This window comes from Camelus dromedarius, chromosome 2, assembly GCF_036321535.1.
Source record: "Camelus dromedarius isolate mCamDro1 chromosome 2, mCamDro1.pat, whole genome shotgun sequence".
In the NCBI taxonomy this organism is placed as follows: Eukaryota; Metazoa; Chordata; class Mammalia; order Artiodactyla; family Camelidae; genus Camelus; species Camelus dromedarius.
In genome coordinates this window covers 117172655-117195285 of record NC_087437.1, presented here as the reverse complement: position 1 = coordinate 117195285, position 22631 = coordinate 117172655, and the positions used below count along the sequence as shown (strand labels likewise).

The window sequence follows — 22631 nt, the reverse complement described above, 5'->3', positions numbered from 1 at the left end:
ATTTATTCATTTATTTTAATGGAGGTGCTGGGGATGGAACCCAGGACCTCGTGCATGCTAGGCACGTGCTCTACCACTACAGCTATACCCTGCCCCCCCCCTCAATTACTGCACTATTGTTCTTGACTGCTTTTCCTTTGTTTCTATATTTCCTCACTTTCCTAATTAGTAACCACTTGAATCTGCCCTTTGGAACCCAAGGAAGGTCTAGGAGACTGAAACTTTTTCCCTATAAATAAGAAACAGGGGACACAGAGGGGCTTGGGTACTCAAGGGCCCCACAGGGTCCTGATCGAGTTCAAGAATGGAGCAGGACTAATGTTTCCAGAACTGACAAAGAATATGAATCCGTTGATTTAGAAAGCCTAATAAACTCTAAACGAAATAAGCAGAAATAAAAAGAAATTCACCCCCAGCTAGATCACAATGAAAATGCAGAGCACCAAACACAAAGAGAAAATCTTAAAAGCGCCTACAAGAAAAAAGAAGCTTATCATCAAAGGCGCAGCAACTGCACTTCTCAGGAGCAACAAAGGAGGCAGGAGACTGGCCAGTATTTTTAACAGGCTGACAGAAGCACTGTTACCCCAGAATCATACACCTTCTGAAAGTACCAACAATAAGGGAGAGCTCACTTCCACAGCACACACGTGAAAATTAGAACCATTCAGAGAAGACGAGCACCACCCCTGCACAAAGATGACATGAACCTTGTGAAGCATTCCATATTCGGGGGAAAAAAGAATGAGATGTATTTTCAGAGAAGTGAAAACAGTTTGCCACCATCAGAGCCTCTCCAAAGGAAATTCTAAAGCAGAGACTGAGACCCAGCAGGACACTGCGGGGCCCTCCCAGGTACAAAAGGCCCTCCATGTCCCAGCTTCTTGTTTATTGAAAAAGGTTTTAGTCGCCTAGGCCTTCCCAGAGTTCCAAAGAGCAGACTCGAGCAGTTACTAATTAGGGACGTGAAGGCAGGCAGAAACAAAGGAAAAGCAATCAAGCAAGGAAAGTAACAACAGTTTAAACAACAGTCAGCAGTAAAACAGAGTTCCCGTTCCTCCTCAAGGAATAAACGTAACCATCTGATGCAGACCTTTGAGTCCTTCTGCAGAAACTAAGACCCTCACCCAGGTGGAGGCTGGTGGCCATACACTGACCAACAGCAGCGGACACCAGACTGGTTGGAACCAGATGGCTAATGATTAAATTTTTCAGAACCACCTTGTTACCAATCAGAAGGAAGTCCGTGAGCTGCAACCCTCACCCTGAATGTTGCCTTTAAAAACCCTCCCCTACTCCCCTCATATTTAATTAAAACATAAGATAAAAACCCTCCCCTAAAAGCCGTCCATCGGGGAGTTCGGGTCCTCTGAGCTCAAGCTGTCCACTCTCCTTGCTCAGCACCCTGCAAATAAATAAACACTGTACATTCCTTCATCACAACCGGTGTCAGTAGGTTGGCTTTGCTGTGCCGTGGGCAAGCGGATCCAAACCCAGTTTGGTGACAAGATCAAACTTTTCCTGGAAAGGACCAGATACTACATATTTTCGGCTGCCTGGGCCAGGTACCCTGTGTCATAACCGTTGCTCAGCTCCACCGCTGCACCAGGAAAAAGCCCAGACGACGTGTAAACGGGCCTGACTACGTTCCAATAAAACAGACACGCTGCCGCCTACGGGCCACGTCCAGCTGCTGCCTAGTTTTTCAAATAGTGGTTTGTTAACCCTGTTCTAACATAGACCTCAGGCAGAAGGAGGGTATTTTGAGATAAAAGATCTCTCATGCAAGACAGTGGCAAATGTGTGAGTAATTCTAAACAGACATCACTGTTGTACACAAGTGCTGCCTCGAGGGGTTACAAAAACGGAAGCTGGAGCCCAGCATAGCTGTACCGCGTTAACTACACGCAGGTGCGCATGGGAGGGAAGTTAGGGTTACGCTGCGGATGGGGACAGTAAAATATTAACTTAAACATTGATAATTTTCTAGTGTAAGCACTAAAACAAAAAAATCAAATAACTTCAAAAAGTATGGCAGAGGGACGTGAAAAACAAAAGTAATGGTGAGATAATAGAAAATGTATGGTGGTCTCCGCCTCCGCTTCCCGGCCCGGAGCTCCTGGAACCCTGGGAATTCCTAAGTGACAGGAGCACCAGGAGCATCGTTTGTCCCAGCGTCTGGTCCCTTCCTGACACAGGACTCCTGAAACCCTTGTCACTCCCTGGGTGACAGGCGTGTCCTTTGTTCTAACGAGGTGACTGGGTGGCTCCTGGATGGGAGCTGATCGCCACAAAGAACAAGCCGTGGTTAGAAGCTTAGAACTTGCAGCCCTGCCCCCCATTCTCAAGAGGGGACAAGGGCTGGAAATGGAGTTAATGATTGACCGCGCCTACGGGATGGAGCCGCCACGAAATCCCAGAAGTGCAGGGTGGGGAGCTTCTGGGTTGGTGACCACGTGAAGGTTTGGGGAGACTGGCGTGCCTAGAGAGGGCACAGAAGCTCCTGCCCCTTCCCACATACCCTCCCCACACATCGCTTCCTCTGCACATTCATCTCTGTCCTTTACCACATCCTTTTATAATTATCTGGTGAACAGAAAGTGAACGGTTTTCCTGAGTTCTGTGAGTCACTCTAGCAAATTAATCCAACCTGAGGAGGGGGCCGTGGGACCCTCTGACTTACAGCTGATCAGTCAGAGGCACAGGTGACAACCTGGACTTGGGACGGGCATCTGAAGTGGGGAGCAGTCCTATGGGCTTAACCTGTGGGATCTGATGATCTCGCCAGGTAAAGAGTGTCAGAATTGAGTTAACTTGTTGGACACCCACTGGTGTCCCTGAGAATTGCTTGTTATGGGGTAAAAGCCGCACACATTTGGTGATCAGAAGTGTCAGGAGGAGAGTGTTCTGTGTGAGCAGTGAAGGGACGCACGGGAGAAACACAGGAGGAGGAAAGAACTACAGGTTCTCCTGAAACAGCAGAAAAGGAGAAAAAAGAAAACAGAAAAAAGTGGAACAAATAAAAACAAAAATAAAAGCACAAAATAATATGGCATAAATCCGAATATATCAGTAATTTCAGTATGTTCCAGTTAAAAGACAATATGGGTTGGATTTTTAAAATACAGCTGTGTGCTCTCTACACATATATCTAAGCCACTGAGATACAGAAAGTCACGGGGAGACAAAAGGCTTGCCAGGCAAAGGCCATTCAAATGAGAGTTGGTGTTTATCAAAAAAAACAGACCTGAAGGCAAAAATTATTACTGGAGAAAACACAGGTTACCGTAGAAAAGAGCCCAATCCACTAGGAAGCCACATGAGTCCTACACATACATACATTTAAAAATAACTTAGAAGCACACAGCAAAACTTGACATAACTGCAAGTCTACATCACAGTGCCTTCATCAGTAATGGACAGCTCAGCAAATAAAAGAGCAGTAGTGTAACTACAGATAAGGATTTGGGTAAGATACTGGTTAAGTCTGACCTAATGGACACACACACAGAAGACCACCCCCCACAATTTTAAAGCTTGTATTTCCCATCACATACAGAGCATTTACAATTGTATCCCAGTATATTTGGAAGTTGAGAAGAAATAGATAAATCCCCACACTAAGATGCCTAATATGACTCAAGAAGAAACATTAAACTGAATAACCCTACAATCACTAAAGAAACTGAAATCAGGAGTTAAAAACCTCCCAATAAAAATAAGAGAAAACCCAGCTTTTACCAGCAAGTTCAACATACCTGCAAAGAGTCAATCATTCAGACCTTAAGCAACCTGGCCCAGGATACAAAACCAGGAGAAACACTCTCTGGCTCACTCTCACAAGGCTTGCAGAACCCTGACACCAAAACCAGATGAAGAGAGGTGAGTCCACACTCATCACTTCTACTCAACATCATACTGGACATTCCCCCAGAGCGGTTAGGCACACAAAAGAAGAAAAAGTGTTCATTGGAAAGGAAGAAGTAAAACTCTCTCTGTTCACAGGTGACATGGTCTTATACATGGAAAATGCTAAGGAATCCACTAAAAAACTACTGAAACTGCTAAATGAGTTCTGAAGGTTGCATGAAACAAGATCAATGTACAAGTATCAATTTCTATACACTCGTAACAAAAAACCTGAAATTAAACTTCACAACAATTCCACTTATCATATTGAAAAGAATAAAATACTTAATGAATAAATTTAACAAAATAAGTACAAAACCTGTCATCTGAAAACTACAGAACACTGTTGAAAGAAACTAAAGATCTAAATAAATGGAAAGGCACCCATGTTCAGGGGTTGGAAGACTTGATGTCGTTAAGACGGCAGTACTCCCCAAACTGACAGACTCAGCAGCCCCTACAGAATCCCAGCTAACTTCTTTGTGGAAATTGAAAAGCTGATCCTAAAATCCATATGGAATTGCAAGGGACCTAGTATTGCCAAACGATCTTTAAAAAGAACAAAACTGGAGGGTTCATACTCCCCAATTTCAAAACTTATTACCAAGTAACAGTAATCAAAACATTGGGGAACAGGTGTGAGGACAGACACGTGGATGGAATAGAACTGCCAGTCTAGAAATAAGCCCACGTATCGACAGTCAACTGACTTTTGACAAGGTTACCAAGACCACTCAATGGGGAAATAACCTCGTCAACAAATGGTGCTTGGACAACTGGATATCCACATACAAAAGAATAAAGTTGAACCCTTACCCCTCTCTGTATATAAAATTAACTCAAAATGAACCAAAGACCTAAATGTAAAAGCTAAAACTCTTAGACAAAAACATAGGTGTAAGTCTTTGACCTTGGCTCTGGCAGTGGATTCTTAGAGATGACACCAAAAGCACAAGCAACAACAAACATACCTGCAAAAGCTACACAATATTCATTCAATTTAAGATTGAACTCAGTGGCAGGAGTCAGTATTCTGAGGGTGGAAAGAGGGATGCACACACTTTGTGCTGCCGATGTGCGGGCAGAAAAGCGGACCCACCCAAACAAGAACAGTGAACCCAGAGAGAAAATGAGCCGTCTGCCCCGGGATCCGCAGGGTGTGCAGAGCACCACACACGGAGCTTTGGATCTGGTGACACCACCGAACAGCTGTGTCCTGAAGACTTGTAAGAGAGCAGCACCCTACAAGATTCTAGTAAGTGTTCATTGGTAACCCCTCAACTATGAAAATAATCTTCCTGTGAAAGGTATACATGGCCCTAGTAGAAAACGATTACCTGAGTTTTTTTTTTTTTTTTAATTAAATATTCCTGGGTAATTACTAAAGACATGCTGGGAGGGGTACAAAAAGGCCAAGAAACAGTCGGTGACCCTGAAGGCACTTGCCGCATTCACAGGAAGAAAACCCTTTATCACACACACAAAAACATCTAAAACATTAGGAATAAAAACAGGTAACAGCAGACACAAGTCAATACACAATTAGGTGGCAGATCAGTCATACTGATACTACTTAAGATGCTCAGGTGAGGAGAGGAAGGAAAAAGACAACACAATGCTCTAAGGTGGTCCAGAGAAGGCTTCATACAGTGTTAAAGCCAATTAAATATAGACTGACAGGAACATCAGCGTGCCCGGGTGCGCACGCACACACGCACACACACACACCGCCCCCACAGAGAGCTATGTTTGTGTAAGAAAAACCACGGGCGGCCAGAGTCTGACCAGGTCAGGGAAGAGTAAATGAGTTTAGTTAGCATTCCACCCACTTGCGGTGGCAACAGAAGAACTATATTAACCTCTGACAGAAATGACTGTGGATTTGCAAATAGAAAGATTTCCCTGCTTGACTTACCATAAATAGAAAGGAGAACGAACTTGCATGAAGAGAGCTTCAGCTGTACTTTAAATCAAACACATGTCTATTTTCATATGCAGCCATAAACTAGATCCTGGACCTTTAATAGAAGCACAAAACCTAGAGCTATCTATACAACTTTAGAGGAGCGAAGGGCACGAACGTGACATCAGGAGTCCCAGTTCTGTGGAGTCGGAGGCGACTCTGCTTCCTTCCTCCTTCTCTGTACTTTCCAAGCAGGATTAAAAACAAAACAAAAAAAAAAGGCGACAAATAGTTTTTGTGGGGTTTTTTTTAGGTATTGTTTTTATAATTTTTTAAAGTTATTTTAAAAGCACACGTCAGTATTCATAACCATAAGGAATATCACTGTAAGAACCGCAGGAACTGGTTACAGCAGGAAATTCCGGAAACCTGGGCCAGGTGATAGCAGGTCAGGAGACGCACCTTCATCACACCCCTTTCTCTATCTTCTGAATTCAGTGCCACGTTTATTATCTATTTAAAAACAAACACCATTTTTCAAAAACCACAATGATGTGAAGCACAAGGGATATTTAAATGTCCCCTACTTAACCTTCACAAACTATTAATGAACGTGGAAAGAATTAGCAGCTGTGAACTCTAAATCCTTTCCCCCAGCCTTAGTGAACGTGTCAGAATCCTGGCAGGATTAACTGAAAGAATATACCGTAAGCAGATAAACAAGGGTCCTGTCAGGGAGGCTTTACACGGATCAGTGGTCCGAGGACATCCCGGGCACGCATCCCTGGCCACCCGACTGTTCACTGTGTGACCTGCCACTTCTGCCTGCAGCTCCCGAAAAACAGGCGTGGGGCGCGTGGCCTTGAAGGGACCTGAGCCCCTGCAGATTCCTCGTGCGGCGACTCCTCCGCAGGTCGCTGCTCATCCTCGGTGGCTAAAATGTTCCCGGTGTGGTGACTGGATGTGGGATGCTGGTGTCCGAGTCCTCCACGACACTTGTCCGCTATAAATACGGCCATGTCCCCTGCTCCGCCTCCTTCCTCAAAGCTAAGTCAACTGGGTGCCCGTATGTCTGAGAGGGGAGGGGACCATGAAACCCACTCTGGTGACGATAAACTAACGCAGTACAGCACTGTCTTTCACAGCACAATTAGCAGAAATAATAACGAACTTATTACACCATTAGAGAATACAGGAATACAAAAATGACCTTGTCAAAACTGATGACAGAATTCAGCTTTATGTGGCTGTGGCCCACTTAGTTAATGGGTATGGTCCTCTGCCACAGACTGGTCGTAGCAAATATGTGGCCACAAGGAAAGAAGTCACATAGCACTTGCAGAAACTTTAATTAGAAAAAAATGTTTTTAAAAATACTTAGCAGAATTAAATTTTATGGGCCAAATGTATATCCATTCAAATTAATTTAATCAGATTTCCTAGGTTGTTTTTAAACTTTGTTCCTTATACAGAGTATAAATATTAAATGCTTTAAAATTACCCTTCATTTGAAATGCTTTAAATATAAAACACACAGTTCAAGCACAAAACAATGCATTATGGTCTCAGAAATACATTTATAAAACACAATAATGAAAAATTAACAGCTTCGAATAAGTAGACAATACTAAATGAAGTCCTGCCCAACAAATGACATTTTAAACAAGAGGAAGGAAAGAACACAAGCAATGTCAGTTAGTGTTATTCTCTCAGAAGTTCTGCATGAGATTAAAAAATAAATTTTCAAACTCTAGTAGTGGTATTAAAATTAAGTTATTTTCTAGTCAGGATTAAAAATAGCACAAAGTCTTTAAAGTACTTAAGTTATTAAATAACTTTGACTTTCCAGCTGTCAATGTGACCTTTAAAATATATCAAGAGTGTAAATCATAAGTAACAAAATGCCACCTCCCACAATGTCACACATTTCTTACTACAAATCTGGTGTCATGCTGGACGGTGCTTACGTGTGAGACTGACATTTACGGGTCATGACAAATACCCAAATTCACGATTCTTACGAGAATCTGACAAAGCCCAAGAACAAACACGTTCAACCAAAAAACTAACTTGTGTTTCCTTTAAAAAACAAAAAACAATGAAAGAGTATAAATCAGATTTTTAACCTCCCAACTGAAAATCCATTTTTTAAAGTGTCAGAGCTGTATTCAACTTCTTTTTCAGCTGAAAGGGTGGAGCACAATAGCCACAACTTTGTTACAGACTAAAATCCAACAGGTAATTCCAACACCACCTAAAAACGAGGAAATATAAGGTAAGAGCATGCCCGGAGTTGCGCCCACATTTCCTGCCTCTGCTACCTTATTTACAGGCAGTAAGAGCACTTCAGTTCTTTCTGAGTCCTGCTGGGCTAAGACTGCGTTCCGTGGTGCAAAATGTTCAGACTTTCTACTGATTCACAGAGCTGCCTTTATTAAGCAGGAATTAGTCAGAACAATGAACACTGATTCGAACCTCTCTTTCCTGCCAGAGAGATAGTATTTAGGAGATTAACAGATTGTAAAACCACCCTGTCTGACAATTTGTTCTTCCCTTCTCACAAAAGCACTATAAACACCAAGCAGTTTGCCCGCACCTTTCCTGCCCCTCTGACGGCTGAGAGACAGGAAGACCAGGGGCAAGATGCCTGGAAGGGTGGCCTCTTGCTCCTGGGCTCAGCAACCCAGAGAACCACCAGCAGAGCCCTCCTGGGTGGGTGTGGAAAGGGGAAGGGGCGGGGGGGGGGGGAGGCAGGGGGCGTGACTGAATTGGAAATCTTTGGAACGGTCATCCCTTTGGCTTAGGAAATCACCTCCACGTTATCATAAATCGCAGCCAAAGGCCTACCGACAAGGATGTGCCCTGCACTATTCCCTACAGCAAAAAGTCCGGAAGCTAAATAAGTATCCTTCAACAGAGAGACGTGTTAAACTAGGGTACATCCAACTGAAGAACAGCTATTCAAAATCCCTTAATAAAGAAATTTCTTAAGCTGTCCTCTCAGCACAGCCAGCAGCACCACCAGTCTCCTAATCCACAGCAGTTTACTGATACGGGAGAAGCATACATAACGTAAAGTAAAAGGGGCAAAAGTGTTCCCGTGTCAGATGACCTCTATTGTATAAAAACAGATAGAAAAAAAGCTGGTATACCACAGTCTTTTTGTTAAGAGGTATCCATAGATAGTGAGACTTTTTTTTCACTGTTCTTTTATTTCTAATCATTCTACAATAACATATACTGATTTTAACATCTGAAAGAAATTATCTTTCAAAAATGAAAGTGGCTGATAGCAGTAAATGCTGCGGACAGGCTAAGCATCGTGGGCCCTGAGACGGAAGCACAGGAGTTGGGAATTAGAGGTGGTGCTTCAATAAACGGGGTATCAGACCCCAGGAACTGGGCTTGGGTTCTGGGAGCAGGCTCGGGCTGAACTCTAGCTCTGCTGCTGAACACTTCAGTGGCACTGGACAAGTTAAAGAGCTTCTCCACACGTCAGTTTCTTCACTGCAGGCCTCGTGCGGGGCTGAGACACAGGGCACTGCCCACGGGCGGCAGGCTGACGTCGCAGACAGAGTCCCCACCACACACCTCCACACACGCCAGTCCGTGCTCTTCCACTGTGTTTCCAGAACCCTCTTACCTGCCACTCTAGTAGGAAATGCCACCAGGCGGTCTAGTGGAGTTATCCATTTGCTCGGCACCACGGCCACAGGGACGGAATAATACTTCCAAATGAGTGAGACCATCAGGGTCGCCTGCAGAGACACGGCTGGTGAGTGGGAACATCCTGTCTGTCGCACAACCGACCGCTATGAAAGGTGGGGAAACGTGAAAGCAAACAACGGAAACTCTCCAAATCAACGATCTCAAGCTCTGTCGACCAACAGACACACAGGCACAGCCACCGCTCACGTGCACACGCTGTTAAATTAGCTGATAAATTAAGCAAGATCTCCCATCAGACAGGTGTCCTCTCATTGAGCATCTCCTTCAAGCAGCCAGCTTGTGCTAAACATGCCTCATCAGCGATGTTAGCTAGCTCTCCATCCGCGCACGAGTGCCGGCGCCCACGTGCAGAGCCGAGCCTGCTAAGTCTCAAGGCGGGTGGAGAACCGCGGCTTTCTCGTCTGTTCCCAGCAGCGTTCCTTCAGCTGTCTTTCATCCGCCTCGTGGCCTATGCCACTCAAATGAGCAGAACTGAAAGAGGGCGTCTCGCTTTTAACTCCTGTCCCCGGGAAACCTACCTCGAATCAAAGTGACAGTGCCTCAGGATCAACGCACTCAAATCTACCCAAGCAGCCTGCGCAGTGGGGGGCTGGGCCCGCATCCTTCACCCCAGCAGAGATCACACCAGCACGAACCTCAGCGATCACTTAAACCAGCCGCTGAAGTCTACACGCAGCAGACACGGGACCTTAGAGGACGCAGCAGCAGGAAGAGTCCCACAGGAAAGGATACAAGGAGAAATCCCCCGGCTAAGAAAGTTGGGGCTCGGTGATACTGGACTTCAGTGACTGGCGTGTCCCCCATCTGGAGCGTGGACACTCATGTACGCGTCCGCACCCCATGTGACAAGAGGCGGCCCAAGTCACTGAAAACACCATGTCTAAATAAGCTTCCTCACTTGGTCGCCCAGGCTCCCAACACTGCACTGAAATAAAGATGATATGAAAAGACTCCAGAGAAGCTCGTTTGCTAAAAAAATCCAATATTTAACAACTCTAAACGAGAAAGGCTAAAGAGACTAAAAGGAAGAAAGACTTTTTCTTTTTTAGTTTAACTTATAAATTCAGAGTGTTGAGAGTTGGCATGCCTGCAGGACCATTCAACCCCACGGCTGGAAGTGGAAAAGCCTGAATTCCCAGGCCTGGTTTCTGGGGCCACACAGTTCTGGAGGACAGTCCATTATCAACTTTAACGGCTGCAGGTGACACAACAGGACACTTACTTGCAATATGTAGAAAGCAACGCTTATCACCCATTTTATCTTGGCCAGCTGAGCTGTCCGTGCTTTCACTGAAAGGAAAACCAGGATGATGATCATATTAGTCCTCAAAAATGAAGAAAATATTCAAGTACACAGAAGTGTTATTTCCTCTCATAAAATATTTTCTAACTATGTATGTGCTCAATATACCTAGAAAATATAAAATAGAATTTCTTAAAAGTCACCCGCTATGCCATTATTTAAAGTAGAATCACACACAGACTATGAGATATGAGGCTTTAATCTTTAAAAATCTTAAAACTATTCATCTAAATCAGAGATCCTTTTTACAATGCAGTTACCAACAGGACTAACTTTTCTCCCCGATGTCCCAGTCTACATGGCACACTAATCTGCAGGTGGGAGGCTAGTCTGTCTCGGCCTGGGCAGGCCCTGCTGTATGTTTCCACAGCCACGCACACTGTCGGCACACGGGCCGTCCAACAAAAGTGCTCTCCATCCCCAGAGACTGTTAGGAACGGTGGCAAACATAAAGTTGGATAAGACCTGATCCCTACCCTGAAGTCTACACTCAGACAAGGACACCGCCAGGCATTTTTTAGAGAGTGCTCACAAAAGCCCCTAGGAATCCACTATGGGATTTTTCTAGGCTTCTCTCAGAAAAGTGTTGATTTTGAAAATGTCAACCTACAGAGAATGAAGAAAATCTAAGAGGATGTTAGATGTTTCTCCATTTAGAAAGCAAATGTTCACCAGCAACTAAGGAGAAAGTAATCATTATTACTGGGTCCCTTCTAGACAACTTAAAACTTCCTATCAACACTGAGAACACTCAAGAATCAAAGCAGATATGCTATGAATCTTTCCATAAAGAATTCTCTATTAATCAGCCCTTAAGAAGCTTTCCATGCCACAAGTGTTTCCATGCCATGAGTTTTGAGCTTATCCGTCATCTTGTTGATCTTTCTCTCCAGCCTGGCGTATCTGGCGAACTCATCCATCATGTTGACAGTGGAGAGCTCCTGCTTCATGTCCTGGATCTCTGCCCGCATCTGGGACTCCTGCTCTGCATCTTTCTGCAGCACCCTGGACATCTGGGGGAGTAAACAGCTGGGATTGGTGCCTTTCCACGTGGGGTACACCTTCCCCTCACCTCCTCCACCATGCTACCCCGCTGCTCCTTCCTGCTGGGCAAGCTGCCCTTTACCTCCAGAGCCAGGCTCTGCTGCCTCGTCCTGGTCCTGGTCCTGGTCCTGGTCCTGCTACCCACAACAACCACAAAAACAAGAACTCCCTCCCAGGCGAGTCTCTACTCAGCTATGTTTTTCCTTTCGCATGTATGTCCATGCATGGCTCCCGTACACACGTATCCTTCACTTTAGGTGTAAAATTGTGATTATAAAGTGAAAACCGATGCCATTCTCAGAGCTGCATTCAGGTGACAAGGACCGTACATTCTCTTCCCTTCAGGATGGCAGATGTCAGGGATGAGTTGGTGGTGCAGTGGGGAGGGTATTCCCGCAGAGGGGCTGCCTGGGACGAGAGTCAGGGTGAGGGGAGGAAGGCACCCAGCAGAACACTCTGTCAGAGCCCAGAGGGGCAGCGGGCATCCATACTGGGGAGGAGGTAGTGGAGGTGGCAGATCAGTTACAAAGAACTGAGTAAGTCAAGTAAACACACTGAGGAAAAGGGGAGCCAGTGTTCTCGCTGTCAGAAAAGGGAGTTGGAAATAAGGATCGGGAGAGAACTAGAGTGAGCCCTGTGGTGCCGGGTTAGAATAGGAAACATGGGGTGAACTCGTTGTTTTCCACAGATACACAGAGGAAACAACAGGCATAAATGTTTGTGAAGTGGCACTTCTGACAGCAAGGCCCCACATGGGAGACAGCCGGCCCAGGCGCCCTCCCCAGGTGTAGCGGACTCGGACCCGAGTGTGAAGGTCACCGCCGCGCAGTCCCCAGATGCATCCCCCATGCACCCACCCACACACAACACCTGCCATAACACTACCTGTGGCGGGGCTCCAGATGGCAGTGGCTGCCAGGTGGCGCTCGACAAACCATGGGGACAGGTGTGGGTCCCAGGAGAGCAAGAAGACCACAAGAGCGCACTGGTGCGGGGAGGTCCACTGGCAGCCTCATGGGGACTGAAAATTCCTCAGGCACCTGCCCCTAATGATGAGTGTACATGCCCAAATCAATGCCCACAGTACCTGATGAGGTGCAATGAGAACACAGCATCCTGTATGTGACATCCCCACCAGACATCGGACAGAGATGCCCACGGAACGTCATTCAGCAAAATCACTGCCCTCTGATACTCGGAAATGTCAGCCCATGCAAGCCAAGGAAAAACCCAGACTCCTTCTAGACTGAAGAGACTTGACAAACATGTACAACGCACAGTACTGACTGCGGTCCTTCTGCTCCAGAGGACGTCGCTGGGAGGAGAAACCCTGATCCAGATAGCAGGAATGTACCTGACGGCTGTACTGCGGGCAAGGCCCCTGCTTAGACACTGAAGTATCAGAGAAAGAGGGCGCTCAGACTGACAGCTTACTCACAAACGGCTCAGGAAACAAAACCAGTTCTTTGTATTGTATGCGTAACTTTTCTGCACATTTGCCTTTGTTTCAAAAATTTTTTAATATATTAATAAAAAAGATGAAAGAGGATAATATATTTAAGTGTACTGGCACATAGCAAGTGAGTCTCTCAACTGACAGTTATTATTGTCAACAATAAGTGAGCCTGTCCCTCTAGCTCCCGGTCCCCTCAGCCTGGTGCACAGTAGGGCGACTTTGCAGTTCCAGCTGGGGAGCCCCTCCTGCGGGTCTCCTAGGCCAGTCCAGGGACTGCGCAACGAGGCCCTTTGGTCTCCAGAGGGCACCTGCGCAGTAGTACGGTGTGTTCACCACTGTGCCACTTCCTGCAGGCCCCAAGCCTGGAGTAGGGGGTCTTCAAACTCGGCTCTGCCTTCTCCCCTTTGTCCTGGACTGACCACAACCCAACATTCTAACTAAAGGACATAAACTCCAACCTGATCCACCCTGAGAAGAAAATAGGAATGAGGCAAATTATCCTTAAAAATCAGAGAATGATCTTAATGAGCAAGGACTCTACAGATGCTGCTTAAACTTTGTAAATCAAGAAACAGGTGGGGAAAGGACATTTGGAGGTGACAGAGATATTATCCTGTTTTGATGGTTGTTTTACTGATTATGTGTGCCAGAACTCATCAAACTGCCCACCTACGAGAAGCGCATTTTGTTGAATATAAATTACACATCAGTAAGCCTGACTTTTAAAACTAGGATTTAAAAAGAAATAGAGGGGCAAACACATAAGCACTACAGAGAAAATAGGCTATGCTTCACAATTTTTTTTTTAACAAATTGAAGGCCTGGAGCAATCCTACATTGACCAAGTTTATCCGCACCATTTTTCCAACAGTATTTGCTCACTTCTTGTCTGTTACATTCTGATAATTCTCATACTATTTCAAACTTTTTCATTATTATTATATTTGTTACAGTGATCTGTGATTAGTGATCTTTGATGTTACTACTGTAGCTTGCTGAGGGCTCAGACGGTTAGCATTTTTTTTAGCAATGAAGTATTTTTTAATTAAGGTAGGTACACTGGGTTTTTAGACATAACGCTATCGTACACTTAACAGATCACAGTATAGTGTAAACGTGAATTTTATATGCACTGGCAAACCGAAAAGTGTGTAACTCGCTTTACTGTGATACTCACTTTACTGCAGTGGTCTGGAACTGAACCCTCAGTATCTCCAAGGTACACTGTACATAAAACAATTAAAAACTGGTTAAAACTGGTTACTCAGGAGTGGAAGGTGAACGAAGGTGGGATAATAAACTTGAAGGCAACCGAAAAGATCTATAGTTAAAATCAGGCAATTGTGCTCTGGGGTGGGGGTGGGGGATTGCATTAAGAGGTATGAAAAAAACTTTGAAAAGTGTTTGCCAGTAGGTACCAACATTAATCCAAGAGTTCTTTATAAATGACCATTAAAATATACCAGAATTACTAACTGAATTGTAAGATTTAATAAGATTTGAATGTAAATGTATTCTTAATACTAATTTTTAAAACAAAAATAAATCTCTGAAGTTTTATGTACTCAGAAGTGTATTAAATCTCCCGCTTTACAGGAAAAGATAAGCTGTATGGGGTATAGCTTTTCAAGGACCTGGAGATGGGTTCACAAAGAACTCTAAAGCAGTAAGTTTTTTAAAATTCTTATCAAAATGATGGGCTGGTCAGAGAATCTAGAGAGAAAACAAGGGCAGAACCAATCCTTCTGTAACTCTTGTCCCCAGATGCTGGCTGTTTGGTGTGAGCTCACAGCATCCCCCTCAGGATCCTGTCCAAGTTCGACATTCTCGTTGCCAACAAAATGCCAGGACTTGAACTTGGGGTCACACTGGGGAGGTTTAAATCCTCATTCCACCACTCACTGGCTGGAATTCGCTGGACCAGACCCATGTGAACATTGTGCAGGACACTTACAGCTCGAAGGCTCGTCCCTCTTGGAAAACGGCAAGGGCCCCTGGCAATGACACGCTCAGGTGTGTCCCTAACACCGGGGGCCGACTCCTTACCCCGGGAAAGGGCCAAGGCCCCTGCCAAGCTGCAGACCCAGAACAGGCCCACATGTCACCCGTGGCCAGGGCCACCAAGTCAGACCCCCTCCTCGCGGCACTGGTCTCCCACACGTGGAAGACCCCATCAGCCAGGCCCCACTTGCTCGTGAGTACTCAACCCCCATCGCCCCCTCCTGTCATCTCCTCAACTAATACTTGGGGCCCATCCTCATGCCTGGTCCACAGCAAGACCTCCCTAGACGACGTGCTCCCTGGAAACGGGGAGGGTCTCAGGAAGACCCGCAGTGGCAGGTCCTGCAGTGTCCACCCCTCACCTCAGTGACCCAGGCCCCTAAAGGGAAAGGGAGGCGGCCACTTTTCAGAGCAGAAAACTAAGAGTAATTTTGAAGTCAAATATAAAAGTGGTGGTCAGCCACACAAATCACTCCCAGAACGGAAGCCTGCGCGGTGCCCGTGTGCAAAGACCGTAACACGCTGGTCTGTGAGGGAGGGGCCGTTGGCGCTTGCGCAGTGCACATGGCTCGCCGGGGCCTGCAGGCCGCCCTCCTGCCCGTTGGTCCTGGGGCGCCTGCGCCGGGTTGGCTCTCCCGGACCCTCACCCCTCCTCCACCACGCCAAGCCTAGGGCGCCTGCGCAGTGCACGCGGCTCGCCCTCCAGCGCATAGGTTTTGGGGCGCCTGCGCAGGGGACGTGGCTCACTAGGACCCTCTCTCGCCCTTTGCCACGCCAGATCTGGGGGGACCTGCGCAGCACAGTGCTACCCAGGGTCGTTTTTGTCCCTTCCTCCCACGCCTTTGGCTGTAGAAAAGTCCTGGATCGCATACATGAACCAAGCTTTCTCATCCATGTGTCCTGTGACCAGCTTGAAGGGGAAAAAATTAAGAACTCTCAGGAAAATTCTAATCAAGTGAACACTAAGGACTGGGTGTCCGTATCCACGCCCCAACACCGCACCCCAGTATTCGGCTGAGATCCCAACCCAGGTCCTTGTAGCGCTTTGCTGAAGTGAGGACTTCTCATACTTGAGAGATCTCCTCAAGGGCCTGCCTGACTAGTGGGGTGGCGCGCCCCTCCCCTGCTTCTGGCTGGGGGTAAGGTTACGGCTGAAGTACCGGCATGGCACATTCCCAGGCAAACTGCTTATCCGGAGTCTCCCCTTGCATCCTCACATCAGAGCTCCTGACGGGGCGGCCTCCAGTGGCCGTGCAGGGGCAGCATTTCACGCTACACGGGACCGGTGCGTTCCCTACAGCTTTTCACTGACCCTCAGCACAAACCCAGTGACCAGGGGGAACAGATCTCTTTATTACTTTTCCGGTTTGAAGGCCAACAACAGGGACTGTACTCGGTTAGAATAATGTTATGCTTTTGAACCTGGCTAACAACTCTGACCAAACCGTGTTACAACCAAGGGGAAGCAGGTTTAGGAAGCTAACTGGTTTGAGGTTGGAGAGGCCGTACAGCCTGTAGGATGCGGCACAGGCCGGACACAGGTCTAAGGGCGAACCCAGTGCTCTTTCACCTAAATGACAGCCACCCTGATAGGTACGAGCCTCGTGCATGTGCAGGCTGCAGTAGTAGCTTCTTAGGAGAGTGTGCTGGAGCGCAGGTTTGCTGTAGCCTTGGCAAAGGAGCCAGAGATGATGACAGGTCTTATTTATAGCCGCTGCCATACCGCAAACACACTCCTCCTTCCCCCTCCGCTTATGAGAAATTAGCAACAATTCATAGAGGAATACAAAACCAACACAGCCTCTTTGAACAATTGAGACTAGCTGCGTATGTGGTTCCAATATCAGGTGAAATGGGGTTGGTAGAAAGAATGGAGGTGACGTTGCAAGAAAGATGGGCAGGCAACCCACAGAATGAAAGAAAATATTTGCAAATCATATAGCTGATAAGGCGTTAACATCCAGACTATATAAAGAATTCCTAACTCAGCCACAAAAACACAGCCCCTCACATTCAATGTGGGCCCCCAGAGGGCACCCTTCCCCTAGGGACAGCTCCTGAAGCCCCATTAAAAAGTGGGCCAAGGACCCAAAAAGACATTTTTCAAAATATAGATAGTTGCATATGAAATGAAGTTCAACATCACCAATCATTAGGAAAACACAAGTCAAAACCACAATGAGATGCCACTTGCATCCATTAGGATGGCTATTATAAAAAAAAATCTAAAAAAACAAGTGTTGGAGAATGAGAAATTGGGGCTCTTGCGCATTGTTGATGAGGATGTAAAATGATGCAGCCACTCCAGCAAACAGTATGGCAGTTTCACAAAAACATTAAAAATAGAATTACCATATGATCCAGCAATTCCACTTCTGGGTATTTACCCAAAGAACTGAAAGCAGAGACTCGAATAAATACTTGTACATCAACATTCTAGCATCATTACTCACAATAGTCAAAAGGTGGAAACAACCCAAATGGCCATCAAAAGATGAATGGACAGACAAAATGTGGTATATACACACAATGGATTTTTCAGCTTCAAAAAGAAGGGGAAATCCTAACACAGGCTACAAACCCTAAGGACATTATGCTGAATGAAATAAGCAAGATATAAAAGAACAAATATTATATGATTTCATTTATATGAGGTGCCTGGAGTAGTCAACTTCATAAAGACAGAGTAGAATAGTAGCTGCCAGGCTCTGGGGGAAGGAGGAACTGGGAGTCAGTGTTCAATGTGGACAGAGTTTCAGTTGAGGAAGATAAAAAAGTTCTGGAAATGGATGGTGGTGATGATTGCACAACAATGTGAATGTACTCAATGCCACTGAGCTATATATACACCTAAAAATGGTTAAAATGGTTACTTTTATTATGTATATTTTACCACAATTTTTTTTTAATAAGAAGACAGGTGGGCAAGGGCTTGCTCTTCAGGAGTCTTTTATGCCATGCTAAATGCTTGGGACATCATCTTAAAGACAAAGTAAAATAAGGAAAGAATCTGAAGAGGGGGGGATAGCATTAAGAGAGAATGCCTTATGCCTCAGGAGAACCTGAGTGGTAAGGTCCTAGAACAGAGTTTTTACACAAAACAGGCACTCAATGGATACCAACAGGGTGAAACATAAAGTAGAAATCCTGCCTAGTCTTAAATACCCCACCACCACTACTTTATACCAGGAAAGAAAAGCGGCAGAACTGAGTTCCAAGGACACTGCTACATGTACACCCCATCTTTGAAGTCTCCGAGTCAGTCCTTCAGTGCCACCGTGGGCATACAGAGGGCGCCCTTCCCCAGGGATCAGCCCCCTATGTTCCCCCTACACACCTCCCATCAAATTTGCCACCAAAACCCCCATTCATGCTCCAAAAAGCAGGGCAGACCGAGGAGAATCACAAACGGAGAATCACAAACCAAGGATCAAATCTCCACCCCAACAGTCACTACTAGCTTGATGACTTAGCACAACTACTAGACTGAGTCAGACACCTCCTCCGAGAGGTGACGAAGATGAGACGACAGCCACTGCAGCTGTGGCAACTGGACACGAGGTAAAGTGCTCATGATGGGCAAAGCGCCCGTCGCTCCTTCAGGTACAGGAAACATCACAAAGCACTGACTCTGTCTACACTGTCTCTCACCCCACCCCACCCCCCAAGAATGGGGGCCCGTGCACTTGAGATGCGTCCGTCCTCCAGGACATGGCACAGCTAACACCGCATGCGAGGGAGCCCTGGACCCGTCCTGCCCCAGGCACTGGCCCCCAGCAGCCCAAGGCTGCTCGATGCCCCCAGGGACCAGGGGAAACGGAAGTGAGCGCGGCTGGCAGGGCACTGGGAACTTCAGCCTGGGGAGGGTTGCCACGTGAAAACGTGGCCGAGTGTTGCCAGGTATTTCTTTTCTTCTCCCCAATAATCCAGAAATCCGGATTTGAGAGTAAAACTTTACAGCTGTTAGACGCTAGCAACTACCTCAAAAATACCTTAAAAAACAGAACGGCCCAACCAAGAGGCCTCCGCAGGCCGAATCCGGCCCTCAACAGGCCAGTTTGAGACCCTTATCTGTGTCCACATCAGGCTCGCCAGGGACTGAGGCGGAGAGCCCACCGGCCCCTGAAGGGCCAAGCAGCCACTTACGAAGGAGGAGAAGGACGGGAGGAGGATCCTGAGTACATTGCACCCAAACACGAAGCTGAGCACCAGCAGCCACGCCCAGCGGTCGGCCTCAGCCGCGCTCATCTCGCAAGCTGACGGCGGCGCCGGCTCAGCTAAAGCAGCTCCATGGGGCCCACGCCGACGGCCGCGCCTGCGCAGTGAGCCCAGCGCCCGCGAAGGCAGGCCGCCGCGCCTGCGCTTTACGCCGCACTCGGGGAGGCGGGGCCGGCTTCTCCTCCAGATCCTGCTTAACTGCAGCCTCCCCCTTGGCCTTCCCGGCTTCCGTAGCCTTCCCGCTGCGCCCCCATCACCCAGGCTGAACCTGCTTTATAAAATTTGGTGTTTGCGCTGCTACCGTCTCTCGAGCTTTGTTGTATCTGCAAACCAGTTGTGTCATTATGTAATTAATATGTCCTTTAAACTGATTCACCTTTATTCCTAAATAAATATTTATTTTTAAGTAAACCTTTCTATAAATAGAAAACTACCGTAATTGTAGTAGCAAGTAACCATAAAAAGAAAAACGTTTCGTAGGTAGTTGTTAGTAAGTAGTTAGGGTTTACATTTCAAAACTAAACACTGTAATAAATATAAGAAATTTACAAAACTGCATACCCAAAAAATAAGTATTAATTTAAAAGGCACTGTTTACATTCAGCCTGTGGTGAAGTAACCCATATTTAGGTGAAGATGAAGTTTTACAGAAAAAGTATTCCAATTCACGTTTACATACAGTAAATAAAGCAAAAGATGGTTAGCTGCCTCTTCTGCCGTGGTTGGAGTCCGAGAACTAATTCCCAAACAAAATAATCAGTGAGCTGTGGTTCTATACGTTTCTGATTGAAGAAAACATGTAACGTGAAGCTATTCAAAATGAGTAGAGTGAATTTTTTCCATGGAAAGGTTTCTTGACTTGTAGGTGAGGCTGAACTGGCCAAAACAAAAGACAGGCTTGCAGCCTCCTTCTCTCCACAGCCTTCCCTTCCAGCTGGACCATCCAAAGCTGCAGCCAGGCTACTAGCTCCTCTACCCACCAGAGGTTTAGAAGAATTGGAAGTAGAAACCACCTCTTGAAAAGTGATGGTAGATCCTCCTGTCTCCACTCCCCCAGCCTCTGCCTTTTAGGCAGGAGAGAGTGTGGACTTCTCCCCACCCCTAACATACCCCACCCCAGTACCACATCCCCCTAGGAGGAGGATCATCAATTCCTGATGAGGCAAGAATATGACAAAAACATTGGAGAGTCTCCTTGACTGTGCAACAGTGGTGGGAGAAGGCCAGCAGTACCTGGCCTGCAAAAGCAACCTACTTTGATCAACTCAGCTCTCTATTTCATTTGGGCAACTCTCAAAAAGAGCACTAACAATTGAAGGTTGAATTAGTCCACTAACATGTGGAAAGAAAATATGAAAGCCAGGACATCTCAGTATGAATCAGTGTAGATCCAGTTAAGGTAGTAAACAAAGCTCATCTCAAAATGTATTAGTTTCTTTTTGCTGCTGTAACAATGTACAACAAACTTGGCGGCTTAAAAGTACCCAAATTTATTGTTGTACAATTCTGGAGGTCTGAAGTCCATATAGACCGCCTTTCACTTGGCTAAGAACAAGGTGCAGCAGGACTGTGATGCTTCTGGAGGCTCTGTGGGAGAGTTCATTCTCTTGCTTTTTATAGCATGTAGAGGTTGCCTGCCCTTATCTTGTGACCCTCTTCCATCTTCAAAGCCAGCAATCATGCCACTCTGACTTCTGCTTCCATTGTCACATCTTCTCTGACCCTCCTGTGTCTCTCTTTCACTCTATAAGACTCCTTACGGTTACACTGGATCCATATGGATAAGCTAGGATAATCTCCCCATTTAAAAATATTTAGCTTAATCACATCTACAAAGTCCCTTTGCCACATAAAGTAACATATTCATAGGTTCTGGAGAATAGAATGTGGACAATTTGGTCGGGGAGGGTGCAGGGGAAACCATTATTCTGAATACTTTAAGACCATAATCATTGTGAAAAAGAACCAAGATGATAGCAAGAGCAGCTTCACACAGAAGAACCCAGTTTATTCATGAACTTGGTGTTGAAGTATCAGAGCGAGACAATGAGCTTTCAGGCACCACTGAGGAAATAATCAGAAGCACTACAACAGCTGTTAGATGAGTCAAGGCACATGCCTCAGCTCAGCCTCAGCTGAGAAATAGGAAGCTTGGCGCCCACACCAGAGACTGAGGAGCCCCTAAAGAAAGTTATCATGGAGATTTGTGTGTTAACATGTCTAAACACTTGACATGAACAAGATAGAAGTCAAATTTTGAGATCTGTGAGTTGAACAAATCCAGTGAGGAGTATTGATTTCACCTGGAAATCAGCATAAATCATGAAAAAAAAACTGGATTTGAAATCCTGATCAACATACAGGCATTCAACAGTCAGATGCCAGCAGAGATGATACTAAAAATAGGCATCAAAGATCAAATAGTCCTCAGGGTAGGCAAACAAGGACCCAAGCCTCAGTGATTCCCGATGGCAATAGAACATTCCAAAGACTAGATTTAAAGGTGGTTCAAAACAGCAAAATTCAGTAGACGAATCCTTCCGAACATTTGGAAGACTAGAAATGGAACTGGGGGTAGATCAGTAAGCAGTTCCCAGACGTCCCACATGCTGATTTGAGTGGTCAGACAAACCAATCAGGTAGTAGTGAATTCAGCTGAAAGGAGGGACAACCATTTAGAGTAGCACGTTTGGAAAAAATAGTGCTAGAATTAATACTACAGTGAGAAATACAGTCCAAAGACTATAGCCAATAAGGTTATGGTCCACCTTCAGTAACCAAAGCTGTTCACAAACAGAGTGTCAGTGTTTATTCTGAGGAATGTAATTCACAAAGGGAAGGTAGATCTTTACACGAACTTCAGAAAGTCTGTTAGGAGAAGAGGCATAACTCTCACTTTTTAGAGGCAGATAAGAGTACCCCACTCTTTAATTCAAGACTTGAGTCAAGTATATCAGCAGAAAAAAGAAAAAGAATCTAGCAAGTCACAGCTGCTGCCAACACCATGCAAGTCTCAGAGAAGATGTCAAGTTAAAAAAGAAAAAAAGAAAGAAAGGAAAAAGCATCCA

General features: G+C 45.9%; 1 protein-coding gene and 1 non-coding gene across 5 annotated transcripts; one reads left to right on the top strand and one right to left on the bottom strand.

The window, feature by feature from the left end:
* Positions 1 to 627: 627 nt before the first annotated feature.
* On the top strand, positions 628 to 733 carry LOC116155900 (U6 spliceosomal RNA). The gene has a single exon (XR_004139805.1). It is a non-coding gene; the product is annotated as a U6 spliceosomal RNA (small nuclear RNA).
* A 5306-nt stretch (positions 734 to 6039) lies between these two features.
* GET1 (guided entry of tail-anchored proteins factor 1) lies at positions 6040 to 19664 on the bottom strand. 4 transcript variants are annotated; one of them, XM_064476013.1, is made up of 7 exons: positions 19492 to 19644; positions 14522 to 14568; positions 12774 to 12934; positions 11692 to 11857; positions 10764 to 10831; positions 9456 to 9570; positions 6040 to 8066 (listed from the first exon to the last, which is right to left on the bottom strand). In XM_064476013.1, exons 4-7 carry the CDS (start codon positions 11855 to 11857, stop codon positions 7993 to 7995), a joined length of 423 nt encoding a protein of 140 aa, XP_064332083.1. In that variant the 5' UTR covers positions 12774 to 12934; positions 14522 to 14568; positions 19492 to 19644; the 3' UTR covers positions 6040 to 7992. The 4 variants fall into 4 exon arrangements, with proteins under 4 accessions (XP_064332083.1, XP_031315617.1, XP_010992085.1 ...); XM_031459757.2 differs by lacking the exon at positions 12774 to 12934; XM_010993783.3 differs by lacking the exons at positions 12774 to 12934; positions 14522 to 14568 and having other exon boundaries at positions 19492 to 19664.
* Between the last annotated feature and the right edge of the window lie 2967 nt (positions 19665 to 22631).

Bases quoted from the DNA above. Each gene is read 5' to 3' on its own strand.
- GET1 (XM_010993783.3), bottom strand. From the start codon at position 19,593: ATGAGCGCGGCTGAGGCCGACCGCTGGGCGTGGCTGCTGGTGCTCAGC. The intron at 10,832-11,691 runs GCATGGAAACAC...TTTTCCTTTCAG, and splicing joins GGATAAGCTCAAAACTCATG to TGAAAGCACGGACAGCTCAG. The intron at 8,067-9,455 runs GTAAGAGGGTTC...CCTCGTTTTTAG, and splicing joins ATTTCCTACTAGAGTGGCAG to GTGGTGTTGGAATTACCTGT.